The sequence below is a fragment of the Microplitis mediator genome, chromosome 5 (genome assembly GCF_029852145.1).
Source record: "Microplitis mediator isolate UGA2020A chromosome 5, iyMicMedi2.1, whole genome shotgun sequence".
Classification (NCBI taxonomy): Eukaryota; Metazoa; Arthropoda; class Insecta; order Hymenoptera; family Braconidae; genus Microplitis; species Microplitis mediator.
Window position 1 is genome coordinate 12,048,825 of NC_079973.1, and position 17,294 is coordinate 12,066,118.

The 17,294-nt window shown below is 36.6% G+C and overlaps 1 protein-coding gene across 4 annotated transcripts in view; it reads right to left on the minus strand.

Annotated features, from left to right (window-relative positions):
- Positions 1–17,294, minus strand: part of LOC130668140 (dual specificity calcium/calmodulin-dependent 3',5'-cyclic nucleotide phosphodiesterase 1-like) — a 38,996-nt gene that overhangs the window by 3,817 nt on the left and 17,885 nt on the right. For all 4 annotated transcript variants that reach the window (XM_057470255.1, XM_057470254.1, XM_057470256.1 and 1 more), the window contains exons 6-7: positions 9,891–10,148; positions 9,632–9,801 (exon numbers count right to left, since the gene is read on the minus strand). In XM_057470255.1, the coding sequence (XP_057326238.1) occupies positions 9,632–9,801; positions 9,891–10,148 (428 nt within the window). The remainder of the gene's footprint in view (positions 1–9,631; positions 9,802–9,890; positions 10,149–17,294) is intronic.

Consider the following 17,294-nt stretch of genomic DNA (forward strand, 5'->3'; position numbering starts at 1 on the left):
AATATTAAGAGCTCTAATTTTCACAGGCGTCTTTTTTTATCTAAACGAAACTTTTGAACCTGTTTGGAAAAAAAAAAAAAATTTGTTCGTTTTTTGAATCACCCTAGTGCGCATGTATGCGGGTAAGTGTGCGAATGTGTGCGGGTGAGTATGCGACCCCGTAGTTATGTACATGTGTGCGTGCATGTGTGTGTGTGTGTGTGTGTGTGTGTGTGTGTGTGTGTGTGTGTGTGTGTGTGTGTGTGTGTGTGTGTGTGTGTGTGTGTGTGTGTGTGTGTGTGTGTGTGTGTGTGTGTGTGTGTGTGTGGGTGGGTGTGTGTGTGTGTGTGTGTGTGTGTGTGTGTGTGTGTGAAATTAATCACTTCCCCAGTTAATCAAATTTCACATAGACAAGCGTCAGACTATAACGTTTATATTTTAATTTTTTATTAGCTTAGATGGTCATCATTATTTTGGCTGATAGTAACCATTACCATCAGGTTATTAAGAATTACGATTTTTTATAATAGTAGTAATTATTTTAGATAATAACAGTTATAATTTCTGGTTATCATAAATAATTGTAAACTTTACTATATAAATGGTAGATACTACCATTAAGATTGCTTATTTAATAATTTAAATGATATTATCAATCATATAATTCATTTTCAAAAATTGTACTATAACTTGATGGTAACTTTTACCACAAAATTTTCTCCGTGTGGGTCTATCAGACTTTTCCGTAATTTTTTTTTTATAATTAAAAATACAATAGCATACTATGTCAAGTAAGAAAGGGGTGCTGCAATAGTAACACTCAACAAAGAGTATCGATGATAACCAAAAAAAATTTTTTTTTCATTCTATTTTTTCTATGCTCCAATTAATGACATGAAAAAAATTTTCAGATTTTTACTTCGATTAAATATTAAGATATCTACATCTGTTTTAAATAACCGAGAAAACTTCGTTTCGATTTCTATTGCTACAGTTGGGATGCTGGATGTATCGGCATGTAAACTTTTCGTCTAACCCGTATGATAAAAACCATATATGTTAACGGTATACTTAAAAATATATTTAGAATTTCAGATAATTCATGTAGCGAAGTCAACTACCCAGGAAAAAAATAAATATGATCATATATGGAGAGTTCATGTCTGATGATATCAGATCATATAAGAAAATAGACCCTACATTATTTCATAAATCCATATATTACTATATAAGATCGCATAGTGTTTTGTATCTTCATTTATTCTCTTGTAAATTCATGCATAGTATTCTATGATCATATATGATTTATATATAATTCCAAAAAACATTATTCATACTAAGAAAATAATGATTCGATATAACAGTCTATTAACTTTCCGAGTTGAAATTTAAATCGTAGATTGAAAATACTAGACGTCGCAAACGTAAATTCAACCTTTGAAGGCGTAACTAATTGTAAAACATATTTTATGAAACAATTAAACTATATTGGAAACATTTAATTGCCAAAAGACAAGAAACGAAAATTCTTAGCAGCTGTAGGATAATAGTTTGGGCCTTGCAGGAGATAATTCTACTGATATCCAGTTTCACGTGCTTTTTGGGTCCTACGGACTAAGCTTGTAGATAAGAAATAAGAATTTTCAGCAGCTGTTTAAAAGTTTTTGGGAGCTTGCAAGAGATAGCTCGAGACTCTATACTCTATAAACTAGTCATCGGGAGAGTAATGTCTCACAAGGCTCTAAAATTGCTAAATCATTACTGATATAAAATAAAATTTGGAACTAATTGTAATTGAAAATAACTAAAATAACGACCATCCTAGTATGTATAGTTTTGCATAGAAATGCCCGAGATTTTTAAAAATTCACATAAATTAGTCACTCTAATATTTAATTCATATTAACATCATATATTTTTTAAATTATTAACAGCTTCCATCAAGTTTTATAAATAATATTCAAAGTATCATAAAATTATCTTTGAAACTGCGCATATATTTGCTAATCAATAGTCTGTATATATATGTGTGCATAAGTAAAATCAAGTCAGTGTATAAAAATAATCTTTGGCGTTCAGTCAGTTTTCTCATTCGTGTTAATATTTATCCGTATTTGAAAATAAGAGTGAACCCTAAAAATGTTATTTAACTACATTCGGACGCATTTCAATCTATGAATATCCTATCAACACCTGTAAATCATGACGAAATTCAAGCGAGGAAACACTTTAAGAATAGTTTCAGAAACGTATAAATATCTGAAATGAATAAATATAGTGGAGTTAGAGTAATTGAAGATTCGTTACACTTTCGAAACCCAATTTAAGATTGGGAACTGGATCTAGAAGAGAACGATTATACCCCTATTATATACGATTTTTTCCTTCATTCGCACGCGTTACCAGAACATTTTTCATGCTCTCTTTCTGTTTATAATTCTCACATTTATGAAATTTTTTCTGCAGTTGAATATACTCTGTATCCGGGTTAATTTTTAAGCAAGAGACGATGCAGCCTTTCTTTATCTTATCTCTAAAAATAAATACAATTCTTCGTTATAATCTGAGCCTAGAAATTTTCATTATCAAGGATAGAAAACAGGTCCAAATTTATCAACACACAAATCTACATTATCGACCACAGAACTTATCGATAATTCACATTTCAGTTAGTGACAACAGTATTCACCTTAAGTTGGTAAGGGACATTTCTAGGAAACCAGAGCATGAGCTAAGAAATTTAAAGGCAAGTTTTGACATCTCGATGACGCACAATCTATATAAAAAATTTCAATTTAACTTTGCAACTCTCTTCTACGTAAAATAACATAAATTTGACGTCAAAGTAAAGCTGGTATTTAACATCAAGGTTATATGTAATTTTACGTGTGGGACGAAGGAAAAACTTAAAATTAAATTTTTTATGTGTACTAGACATCATCGGTAATTGAATTCACGCTGGTGGAGATTGAAGAAAACAACGTTGTTAACTACGAAATATGCCGTTTCTCAGAGAAAACATAAGGCAGATTTTGCAAAGAAAGCTTAAAATTTTAAACCCTCAATAGTGTCACTGGAAATCATTATAAAATAATAATTAAAACGAGTTAAAGCCATTCCATGAAAATGTCAGGGACATATGGCCCGAAAAATTTCAATGCTTATAAAACCTAAATAAAATCCCTGTGAGTGAATGAATTGAATTCCATATCCCATAGAGGTCATAGCAGAGCTGCCAAAGTCCGGGTAGTTACCCATTTTCCGGGTAATTTTACCTCTTGCTAGTAATTCTTCGGGTAAGTTAAATATGCGGAAAAACTAGGTATCCAGGAAGAAGATGTTACATAAAAATGTACAAAATTGCATGAAATTTTAATTCAATTTCATGAATTTTTATAAAAGTTTATACGAATAAAAAAAATTTTACAAAATTGCTATTAAAATCTCCTTGAATTATTGGTATGAAATAATTTGTATTTTTATGGAATTATAGAGTTTTGTAAAATTTTAGAACATTTGAAATGAATTTATAAAATTCTGTGAAATTTTAATCTACTTGTAAAAAAATCTTTTTGCAAAACGTCATGGAGAGTTATGAAATGGTATAAACCTCTGCCATATTTCATATAATTTAATACGACTTTGCCGCATAAAATTTATAAATTTTATAAAATTTTATAATGAAGGAAAAAAAAATAATTGCAATGATAAAAAAATAAAGTATTTCTACTACTATCTAAATTTGTAGACTGTCTGTGTATTCGATTAATTTACTAAATTTTGCGTCAAATATTCATTTTATGACCCTCTTATCCGAATTCTACCATTTTTACAATTTTTGTCTGTCTATCTGTCTATTTGTCTGTATATATATATTTATCTTCTACTAACGCAAGAACGGATTGAATGATTTGAATAAAACTTGCAGAAATCAAAACAGCATCCGGCTGCGCGCGAAATATACTATGTATCATCTCAATAAATCGTATGGTAACTATAGAAAAAATCAACATTAAAAAGAATAAATCATTTTCGTTTCTGACTGCTATGTCGAAAAGACTTCGGATTATCAACTGTTTATACATCAAAATCCTACAGTTTTGAATTTTGGTACAAACTTTTCTCAGATGCTTGCAAAACTGCCATACACGGAGAGAAAAATATCCCCAGATTAAGTATACGTATCGCTATTCTGGCTATACGCTGTATAATCATCTTACTTAACAATACGCCGTATAGCCAATTCAGCTATACAGAGTATCCTTACAGTGGATCGTCAAAATGACGATCCGTATCCTTATTTTAGGCATTTTATGAATCGCTGACATGACTATTGCGCAAACTCTGTATTTAGGCATCCGGCAACCGAGAACGATGATATGTATAGCCAATTTAGCTATACGGATCCTCACGCTGGCGATGCAGATACCTATATCAACGAAACTACATATCGTTACAAAGGCTATTCATCGTATTGTTAAATTAAATAAACGAATACTTAACCTAACCCAAATACGTATCTTTATTTCAACGATACTATAGATTATTAAATTAATATGAGAGTATTTCTAAATTAGGTATACGAATCGTTATTCTGACGATACGTCATTTGAGGATACATTGGATAGTCATTCTGGCGATATTGTTCTCTCCGTGTAATCGCTTTTTTTCCGGAAACCAACTTCAAGGAAGGTTGGGGTAGGGTCAAAGATATTTATACACCTGTTTTATCATTTTGGGACTTAACGACTTGAAATTTGACACAAATTTTTTTTACGTTCTTACGAATCTACCATCACCGTCAAAATAGTTTAGCGCTCGCCGCTAGAGCACAGATGCTTCTCGTGCAAAGATTGTTATAGTAGATTTTTTATCAATGAAATCTGAGATCGATTTCGTCATTCAGCACTCTTCTGCTACAAAGTGAACTTCAGTGAGCTAATTGGCAAGTACCGACTGGAAGTGGTGCAGTATACCCTGTACAACATCCTTAATACATATTTTCTAAAGATATTATATTGTTTTTGACATAGCAGTAGTCTTCCCCATGGACAGTGCACTAAGTATGAGGGTACCGGTATAAGGTCCACGTGTTACAGATACAACCTAGCAGTCGCTTCACGGGAAATCCACGAGGAGGCCATTAAAGGATATTGGTGCTCTACTCATAAGCCAGAGGGCACTGGCGCTTCACTTACAATTCAGAGGGTATTGGTGTTCTAATTACAGGAAAGAGAGTACTGCAAAGTACTACCCAACATTGGAAGTAGTACAAAGCTAAGTTGAGACTACAGCATAGAAGATATACTCACTATTAGCTATGAGACATTGAAGGGAGGGTACTTCTTAACATCAAGAGTAGTACAACGAGCCAAGCAGAGACTACGACAACGAGAGACTACGTCAGAGAGCAGCATAGCTACTTGTATTATAAATAATACAAGGGGTACTGGCATCCTGACTATTAACACATGGGGCAGCTCCAGAGTGAACGGCGTACCAAATACGGATCATAGGCACCTGTGCTCCGTTGTTGCCCCAACTGAACAGAAATAGACCCACCAGCTCCAGTAATACTCAGTGAGATGACCAACTAGCTCACAAAGCCAGAAGAGAACCAGCAAATGAAATCTCTTCAGGACAAGAAATAGGTTGGGTCTGAACCCGTTAACACCAAGAGACCGATAAATAGAACAACATCCAGCCGCTGCCACAGCTTACGAAGAACTACGAGACTACTTTATGAGCAACGTCAAAAAGAGGTCGAGAGAATATAAAGATAGGCATTAGAAACAAAATTCGAGGCAATGCAGTGACTGATAGAACAGTTTTGAGTAACAGAGCAACAGCAATGGATGACAGAATAAGGAACAGATCGACAACGACAGTCACCTAGAGGAGCAGAGGAGGCAGAGCAAAGACGACTAACAGAGCAAATCCGCCGAACAAAACAAGAACGAGAGAGAGAGAGAGAGAGAGAGAGAGAGAGAGAGAGAGAGAGAGAGAGAGAGCAACTGCAGGGCTTTGCGCAAGAATAGTGACACAACCAAATTACTGAGCTGAGAGCTTAAATGGTCAGACTACAAGAACAAATCGAACAAGATAGGGCACAGGGTCATGCAATTAATCCAGACCCAAATTCAAGGTCAAAATTAAAGACCGAGTGAAATGGTATACTTCTTGTATGTATAGCATTGTTGCTGGAAGACAATGTGCTTCTGTGGTATAGATATGATAAACTGAGCTCGAGAAACTGGGATACAGTAAATGAGATAGATTATGTTATAATTTAAAGTCGAACTATCAACACTACATAAGACGAAGTGACGTAAACAGTGTACAAGACCTCATTCAACTCATGAATCACTATGAAAGAGTTTTTGCTCAAGAGAAAACCGATTAACCACCAACACAAACTCATGACACGTTAATGCAAGATGTTATGTACAAGCCCACACAGAAAAAAACGTCCGAGGAAGTTAGCTCAATCAATCAACCTCATTTTCCAATCATCCCCACTTACCAATTATGCTAGCGTTGCAGGCAGAAGGGTCATTACAGTGACAATTGCCAGAATCTATGGAAGAAATTTTGCATCAGATGTGGACGTCTTTCAAAAGATTGCACGTGGCTGAGGGTGGAAAACTGGCAAGAGACTGGCAGGAATGACGCACAGACTATCATGCCCCAGCAGCAACAACACATGGGTGGCAGAATCTTCCAATCAACAGCTACATCACAGGACAATTTTCAGGCATGAGTTTCATAGAACCAACAGGAGCAGCAGAATCGTCAGAATATGTGACGACCGAACAACCCAGGGCTACCAATAGCCAGTCAAAAGTAGATAAAATGTGAATAAGCTATAGAGATCACTACTTCTAAGAGCCGGATGATCGAATTTACACAAATGTCACAACGAAAGGTAAAACATTTGTAGTTTCAATTGATTAAGGGGCTATGTGATCTAGCATCAACTACGAAATATAAGACTGGATAAGGAGAAGTAGGACAGAAATGCAGTATCAACCATTTAGTTATGCAGCCACCCAGGCCAAGAGCAGTAGTCTACCCATTACCGACAACGTTCTATTAGCAGTCGAGACTGGAAGTAATAAAAGAATTTGTCAGTTTAGTACCATACCAACGATCGCAAAGCCAATGATCATTCACATGACCATATTAACTCGTTTAAGTTTTAAGTTCTAATAAAAACCACCTTAGAAAAAAACCAGGTAGCCAGAGGCTTACATAATGCAGAACGAAAGTAGTGACAAAGATGAGCAAGGCAATAAGGATCCGAAAGAACCAGAGAAAGAGGAACAGGTGGGTGAAGAAAAAGAAAAAATGAAGGAATGTATGTTGAAAAGGATCAAGGAGGAAATCAAACGGGTCAATAATGCAAAAGGATCCTCGGACCTCATAAAATATGAAATAAAACTAAAAACGTCGGGTTCCGTTAAATTTCGGTATGTGTCGAAAAACTCGTCAACGCAAGCTATCTCGGACGGAGAAGTTCATAGGGTGATCGAAGAAAACGTTACCGAATCATCTAATAGTCCCTGAACATCTCCAGTGAGGCTGATAAGAATGGAAAATCAAAAGTATCGATTATGTACTGATTTCTAACAAATAAATGAGGTGACGACTAAGTATGCATATCCATTACCATAAATGCCAGCCACACTGAACTACTAGAAAAAGTCTAATTATTCTTCATTCATTAACCTTAAGGATATTGACAGATACTACTAGAAGAATCAATTAAAGAGAATACAGCTTTTGCAGTGCCAAACCGAAGGTTATTCGTAAATGAATCACTTGAAATGAGGCCAGTTTGGCCTACATGAGGCCATCTCTGAGAGGGAAGCGGACCACAGCGACAAAGAGCCCTGGAATTTTCCTAGGTGCTATGCCGTTGATATACTCTGCTTTCAGTAACCAGAATCAACAATTTGGAAGATAATTCACTCTTGGTTCTCGCGATGCAGGATCTAGACGTTTTGTATCAAATTTATAAGTGCTCTGAGCTATGTAAAATTGATGTTGTTAAGTTGCTGCTTCTGGTCGTATGATAATTATAAATGATCAGCCTTCTTAAATATTATTAATATTAGTTGTATCAGGTATTTATTTGCATGTCGAATCAATGCGCACGTGACTGGAAGTTAAATCTAGTTCCTGATTCGGTTGTACTTATGTTATTATAACCGATGTGTATACTTAAGGTAGGTCGTAAGTTAGCGAGCATTGTTTTTGAGACATCTTGTTCTTTGTACCTGACTTATATATCAACGAGTATTTACTCGAGTGATCAAGTTCCTGATCAAGGTAAGTCCTTATACTTGAGTGCGCAATGCACCCATGTATGTTCTTGGTGGATGTCAGTTTGACAAAAGGTAATCATAGAGGCTTGTTATTTTAGCTAATAAATAGTATATTATTTAGGTTTTATACTTAAGATTTTCGAGCCACGTACTGTGGAGAGAACGTAGCGTTACACGTGTCTCGGTTTTTAGCGACCCACCGTTGATTGACAGTCAAGTCACTGTCAACATTCCGTGAATTACCATAAAAACCACAGCTTAGTGACAAAAACCACAGTGAACTTATCGCGATAAGATGAGTTTTTCACGAATGAAATATGTCATGATAATAAAAACAGAACTATGAAATCGTGTTTTTTTTGGAAGTCATTTTCATAGTCAATCGATCACCATTGTGTTACGCAAAATTTACTCAAACACACGAGTTATTTATCGTAGAATGTCTACAGTTGAATCATACATGTACGGCTTTCTTTGGTAGCATAATTTTACTGTGAATTGACGACTTTTTAACCGATTCATGATGTTTTTAAATGTGCCCAAAAATTGGCAAGGGTTTTATGGGAGTTTTACTTTTAAAATAACTAAAACTTCTGTTCAATAGCTAATTGCTAAAATAAATCTCAAATTGGTTGGATTCCATACTGCACGTTGAAACTGATAAAATAAGCGTGTGAATGCTGATTCATTTTTACCGATTTTATGATTGTTCCAAATTTCAGAATTTAATTTACAATCCAATTGTCAGGTAAAATTTGACTAACTATATTAATAAATAAAGAAAAAAATGCATAAATTAATCGAATGGATTAAAGATAATATTTTCTTAATCTTCATATAGTTCGTTAACATAATAAGTGTTATTCTTAAAAAGATCACTCAATTCGTGAGCATACGTTGCCAACTAAAGTCAGTGATGCTTAATTGATAGAGACTAGATCTTGAAAGGGTTCTAAGACTCAAATTTTAGACTCCATCTCAATTTTATTTGCAAAAGATTATTCCATATCTGTTTCTGATAACGGTATACTCTGTAGAGTATCTAATAAATTCAAAATGGTTACATCACGGCATTTGAAACTCTAGAAGGACGACAACGACAATTTACTTCGCAATAGTTTTTGCTCCATTCAATCTAACAAAATTGAAACATTAATGGACGCAAACAATTAATGTTCGTTCTAAATTCAATAATGCACCACAGTTTGTAAGATATAAGAAAAAAATTCTTTCTTCAATAATGTCAACAAATGTATAAGTTAGTAGTGAATAAACTAAAAAACAAAATGACTTATCGAATGCTAGATATATAAATAAAATCCTACCGAAATGTCGCTGACACATGATGATTCTCCAGTACTGCTCGATCATTATACAAAAGTGCTGTGTCACTACCAGCCATGACGTGAAAATTATTGGTAGTTCCTGTATGTTCATAGTCATGGATGATTGCAGCGATTAGAGCAGCAAATATTTCGAGTTCTGTTAGCCAACTCTATGTAAAAAAATTGTTCATTAAGTGGAATTATTAATATATTTTTTGTAAAAAAATTAAATATATAGTGATTGGGATTCATTCCATACCATTAATCCGATTGTACAAAGAATATGATGCATAGTTTGTGTGACGTCTGTGGCGTGAAGATTATTATGATAAGGATTTTTATGATGGCAGTATCCTTCTTCAATTTTAGTCAGAAAGTTTTCTAACACTTGAGGTGGAATTTTGAATTTCCGAATTAAACCGTAGCGATTGAGTAAAAAATATCCGATAAACTTCAAAGGTGAACCTTGTGCCACATCGTCCAGAGAAAATGCGTCGAATGACCAATCGTCTATATTCTGTAAGAATTATATTTGTGATGTTTTGACATAAAAATATTTCATGCACTTGTTCAAGTAAGAGCATAATATTTGCAGAATTGTTTCAGAAAAGTGTTGTTAATTAGTATTTGAATATTTTCCTAATATATCATTTTTTTACTGTCCGACCTTTTTCCTTCGAAATCCTTCACCCTTGGTTATAACGAGTTTAGACTGTGATATTATTTTCACTTTTGAAACACACAAATCTATAAAAGCGGAAAAACTAATATTATAGTTGGGCGAAATATTCAAATTCATGTCGTCATGTGCTGTCAACATTCTTGATGAAAAAGATCTAATTGATGAAGAAAAAAAATAATTTTTTTTGCGATAATCTGTACTACTAACACCTTTAACAACTTATGACCTTAGATAGAATATATCCTACGAAAATCGGATTCTTTGTGTTTATCACTTTCTACAAAAAATCAAAATTTACTCTACAAGAAATAACAAAATCTCAAATGACACCAAGTAGCTGGCGAAATCACAAATTGAGAGGAAAATTTTCATAGAAATACAGGAATTTGTAGCGGGCTAAAATCGTCAACATCAATTGCCCTATCTATTGTCATCAAATAAATTGACGATCGGTAATTTTGCCGTACCATTTACACCTAGAGCGTTACTATCTAATACGACTGGTCACTGGGTGGTATAAATTGAGGGGACTCGGTCCTCTACCATCTCTCTTCGTTCGTAAGTTTGGGAGAAAGGGCATTTTCGGTAAGTCCGGGAAGTGCTGCCCCAAGTGGCAATTCCAGTAATGACTAGTAATTCAAATCTCAGCCATTGTTGAACATTTCACCTGCCATGAACCACAGTATCGATGAATAGTTGAAATCTTGATGAGTATGGATGAGAACAACATTAGTAATTTAATTATGATGTAGTCGTTGTATTGTGGACTGCCATTTAGACAGTCTAGATGAGTTGATGTCCAGCAAGGAAGGTTTTGGTGTTAAGTTGATTGGATGACCAATTAGAAAATAGCCAGAAGTAAGAGCTTCCGAGTCATCTGGAGCTTCCGTGAGTTGTTCAAGTAGTATTGAATTGAGTACTGCCTCGATTTGTATTAAAAGAGCCGAAAGTCTTTCAAACTTAGAAGCGTGTCTTCAATGGTGCGAGTTATGTGATGTTTTACTGACTTTACAGCAGCCTCCCATTTACCACCTATATGTGGAGTGGCTGGTTTGTTGAAATGCCAGGTAATTGTGTTGAGTGAAGCATGATCGATGAGTTGATGGGATTCTTGAGTTATTTGAGTAGATAACTTCTTGATTTCCTTTTCAGCATCCTTGAAATTAGTGTCACAATCACTATAGAGTGTTGAGCACACTCCTCTTCTCCTAATGATTCTTCGGAAGGCAACTATGAATCCATCAGTAGAATAATCACTGAAAAGTTCCAAACCTATAGCTGACGTTGTCAGTCATACAATTACGCAAATCCAGCCCTTGGATATTTTTGCTCCTCGAACCTTCCAAGCTTTGAGTGTGATTGGGCCAACGTAGTTCACTCCAGTGTGAGTGAATGCTTTTGATGGAATAACTCAGACTGATCATAACTGGCCCATAAGTTGTTGAGCACGTTCGACACGATGACGTGCACACGTGATACAGTTAAATATTTGAGTTCGTACTGGCTGTCTTCCTCTAATGATCCAAAAATTTTGTCGAATATAAACCTGTATGAGTTGATTACCACCATGTAATATACGCTTATGAGCATCAGAAATAATGAGTTTAGTGAGTGGCTGATGTTGTATTAAAATTGTAGGGTGCTCAGCTTGATGAGTGATGAAGGCATTTTTCATTTTTCCTCTCACTCGAATGATGCCGTGTGCGTCTAGACGAGCTATCAGTTAAGCAAATGGATGACCAGCTGATCATTTCGCCCTTTGTGAAGAATCTTGAGTTCTAGTAAGAAATAAATTCTGAAGTAAATTGCTGTGACTCTGAGCACATGAGTGAGTGAGCTAGGCTTCTTTAGTGATGGCCAGTTAATGGATAGTGGCGATGTCGTTGTAACAGGAGCAAGACCAGGTTTTTTCTTCTGATTGAACTAATGGATCAAGTCCGGAGTTCTGTTTTGGCCAGGATGATGAGCTTTTGAGTAGCCATGGTGGGCTAGTCCACCAGAGCTGGTCAGTTTTGGCGTTAATCTCAAGTTGCACAATCAGCTGGATTTTCCTTGCTAGGTATGAATCTCCACGAGCCGGTTCGAGTAAGATCTTAAATTGTTGACACTATTTCTGACAAAGTCTTTCCACCGTGATGGGTGCGAGTTGATCCACGTAAGTGATACTGCTGAGTCGGTTTATTAGTACGTTTGCACTTGAGCTAAATTGAGAGTTTTCTGACAACGAGAGATGAGTTTTGCCAACAAGAGTGACTCACTGAGTTCGTCTCGAGATAATGAGACGTTTGAGCGGCGCTATTTTAGTTTAAGAACAAAGAAGCGTAATTTCTATACCAGATAATTTTGAGTGGACCTTGATATACATGGTTTCCCGATAATAAAACCAAAGAAAAAACAACCGTGCGACGTAACAACCGGAAAAATAATGAAATAGGTATTAGTGGGGATGGTGACCATATAATCATTGTGGTATTAGTGCCGATGTAAGAAACTGACGCACACAACCGCAATTACTTCAATTAGGATATTTTTTCCAATTATATTCTGTCACGGTTTATCTGTCCGCGGTTTAATTGTTACAAAACAATACATACAGCTGCCATTGTTGCAACTTGTGATCAGTCTGAGAATCCATGGATTTCGATTAATGAGCTTGTGGGTTGATTGATTCAACTTGGAATGAGTAGTTTGGAGATATCTGTGAGTTTTTTTTTAAAGTCAAATCTATTTGTCCCGTATATTACGTGGCGATGGAGTGTTCCAGCCAGATTTCTCTAGCCCAAGTACCAGCATGAATACTTTGGGACGAAATATGAGAGGCGATAGAAACCCAAGTGGATCGAAGATTTGAACTATTTCTGACAGAATGATTTTTTTGGTGAGCACGGAGGTTGATCTTAGTAGCTTGTGGACCAAATAAAATGAGTCTGATTGTGGTGGCAATTGGAGTCCCAAGAGTGTGGGACGACCATCTGAATCATCATAATGATGAGTCTTGATCAATTTCGCATGGTTGACTTGCTGCAAGCGTGGATAATTACTTGTCCATTTTTCAAGTGGAAAGCCGCCCACCTCGCAGATACCAATGAATTATAGAGTTTCGGTTTTATCTACACCACCGAAAATATCATCAACATATCTTCCATGAGTGATCAGTTTGCTGCCAGAGGGAATTGGCATCCTTCATCTTCGGTAAGCTGCAGGAGTACTTGTACTGATAAGTACGGTGCTGGTCTTGTCTCATACGTGATCGTCTTAAGGTTAAGCAGTATGATATTGTCAAGTTTATCGAACCGTGATGCCACGATGGGGCAAGTAGTATGACAGTTGAGTTAAATGAGTTGATTGCAGGTTCCATGTGATCAAGTTCCGAATATTCATTAAAAAAATCATCATAAAGTTGGTAGTGGCGCACATCATCATTAAGGCACCTGCATTGATACTGTAGGCATCGGTATACAGACGGATGAGAATCTCCTAGTTTTGGTGATGACTTGAGTGGCAAACGAACTATGTATCGTCCGGATGAGTCCCTGGAATGAGAGGATTTAAAATGTTCTTCACACGCCTGTTCATCTGGAGTGAGTATATTGGTTTTGACTACAGGAACCTCATTCTGAGTCCAAAATCTCGACGAAAGATCTCGTAATTGTTGAGTAGACTGATCGATTGATAGATGATGAGTAATAGCAGACTGCATCCCTGATTCACGTACAGGACCCAGAACGATCCACCCAAAATTTGTTGTATGGGCGATAGGCATGTTTAGTGAGCCTTTTATGAGTTGAGGTAGGATGATCAGTCCACAGAGTCTGTGCCGTGTGTAATATCAATGACACTAGGCTCCATGGAGTTAGGATCTGCTAGTTGTAGATTCTTCAAATGGTTCCAATAAATAAACTTCAATGAGACAGACGGAAGAGTACCGGTTGAGCCACCTAATAAATGAGCACTAACATTTACTGACTGAGGTTGGTGTCTCGATTTCGATGTGATCTCCAACAATACACGTGTCTTACCGGCGTTAGCTGACCCGATCCCTTGAATTGCTATAGATGACTGAGATTAAATTTACGCGCTATGATTTCTAAAATAAAAGTCAATTTAGAACCAGGATCAATTAATATTCTAATTTTATGATTACTTATCTGCGTAATGATGTCACCTAGACATGTAGCTAATAAGACTGATTGACGTTGAGTAGATTGAGCTTTGTGAGCTTAATGAGTACGTTGATAGTTCTGTTGAGTATTATGGCTACTCCTACGTTGATAAGTTCGTTGCTGCATATTTGAATGTTGGAAGTATGGAATATTATTGACTGGATGATTTTAGTTGCGATTGACCAGTTGATGAGTGTGATGTAGGATTAGGCTAATCCTGATGAATCATCGTGTGATGTTGGAGATCACATTCCTTGCGTGTTCGATCTGATCTACAAGTGTCCAGATGATGGTGGACTCATTAGTCAATGCACAGATTTTTGGATAACACAACTCTGTGTCGTTGTGCTGGAGTGAGTGAGGTACTTAGTGGATGATTCCATGAAAATCTCCCATTGCTCTCGTGTAGCTGAGTCGAGTTTTATGATGACAAAACGCACTAAAAGCTTGAATTCAGCTACATCTAATTACGTGTAATTCTTTATCTCTACTGCTATTACTTCTACCAACCTCTATAATAGTTTTTTCAACATACCCTGAACAATTTACAAACATCTTATCTACAAAACTCTCTCTCTCTCTCTATCTCTAACGTAAATAATTTTGCTTTGAATACTCTCGTAAGTTTACTGCTTTATTTGCTTTTCAGCGCATTTTTTACAAATTACTACCTGTGCACTTATACCGGTCCTCAGATTATCCAGAAATCTTCCAAGCTACGGCTTGTATTAATCTGCGATTAATTGATTTTTATCTACATCTTTGACACTTAGTAGATAAAGCTATCTTTGTCCTTAATACTCCTTCCTTCATGCACATTACACGCAGCCACAGGCCTTAGCTATACTGTGTTCAGCATCTTGCGTTAATTTAAATTCAGCAGTCAACGTTTTACTGCTCCAATAGAGGCCTAAAGCACTAGCGCTACCCTATTTCGCTTACATGATCTTGGCATAACGAAATCCGATAATAGATCCTATTAAATCTATCCTGGCTGAATTACCAGCACCTCTTTCTCCTACGAATTCTGATTCATCCTCTAAATCATCTACCTTGTCAAAGCGCACTCAAACAACTGAGGATGTGAATTTAGATCCACTCCTTCATAAAGGTCTGAGCCAGAAGCCAACGCTGCTTAGCGTCGTGTCTAGTATTGGCGATATTTGTGTCTTACGGTCAGTGTAAACCTTACGGTCTATGTAAATGAATTACTACCTGGTAACTTTCACGAACTACTTAACGAGGCCAAGAAAGTTCCCAAACTATCTGGGCATAAGTATATGTCACTCGTGTACCTAATACCACCCCAACAGTATATCTTTAAGATTAAGGCACTTCCTGCATCTCAATAACAATTTGCACCTCGGACAGTTGTTGCAAAATTATGTAGTTCTAGTATCAAAGATATTGCAATGAATAAGTTTAATAATTCTAGGTAATAATAATGAGTCACACTATGACCTGGGTGTTTGTTGTCGTAATACTAATTTACGGCAGGCGCACATGGATATCTTAAGACAGTTCTTGGACCCCAACCCTTTGCAATATGTTATCGCAATCACGGAAACCTAGCTGAGTCCTAGGTTTCCTGATTTGATAGTTCAACTCCAGGGCTATAATATCACAAGAAACAATCGCGATATTCATGGAGGTGGCATTGCTTTATACTTTCGGAAATCTTGACATCCAACCATCACCTCCAAGTCTCAAATCGTTTAGTCCAAACCACCTGGATCACCGGAATATTCGACATGCAAGTCAAATACCAAATGCTCACTGACTGTCTTTGTTGCAGTTGCACATCACCCATTGCATTGTCCATTTACTATTCCCGTAGATTTAGTATCGACTATCAGTGCTGCCATGGATGGATTTAGTCACAAACTAGTATTGGGTGATTTGAATGCTGATCAACTTGAACCTAGCGCTGATGCGGAATATCTTAGAATTTTTATAAACAGCAAAAATCTTAAACTAGCTGATCATGGTGCACGCATAATTCTCAAAATGCCGAAACGCAACCTGATCTTTGCATGGTGGACAGGACGAACACCATTTATGATTGGCCTATAGGTGCTGGACACTTTCTGATCTACGTTACTCTGAAACTGGTTAAGATATCACCTCAACGTTGGAAGTTGTCTGAAGAAAGTTGGTCAACTTGATGGATCCAACTGCAATTAGTTCTTTGCACATCCTATACATCATAAACCAAGTGGTAGATCACTTCAATAACATTATGACGTCGAACCTTGATGATACAGCACCGGCTCGGTTATCACAGTTGACTCAGTGAGATATGCTCCTTACATCTGCAGTGACCTCCGCAACTCAGAACATCACCTGCGTGTCTCATATCGTCGCTGATAGAGTAACAAAAGAAGGACGAGCTACTGGCCAACCATGCAGCTAGAGGTGCTCATGGCGCTCGGCTTCAGGTGGCAAGAAATGAATGCTACTGCTCTAAACTCTGTGGTTTTAGTGGTTTAGTAATGTGGGAAGAGCTTCACAACCTTGACTTGTTCTAACGTCATATACTCAAGACATTTGCTGTCAGTGCTAGTGGCCTACATCTGGCTTTTGCATCGATCTCTAAATCGTCAGATAACGATGTCGACCTTGCATCAAGTCCTGTCATCAAGCCAGGTGATCGGCCTAAATTCATGATTGGTGAACCATTTACTGAGACGGTTATGCGCGCTTTATTGACCTTTAGCTCTGATGCTACTGGTGTTGACAATGTCCCTAGACAAATCATTTCGCATACTATGCCCACTATCGCTACGCATATCACTGAGCGTTTCAACAAATCTATCAA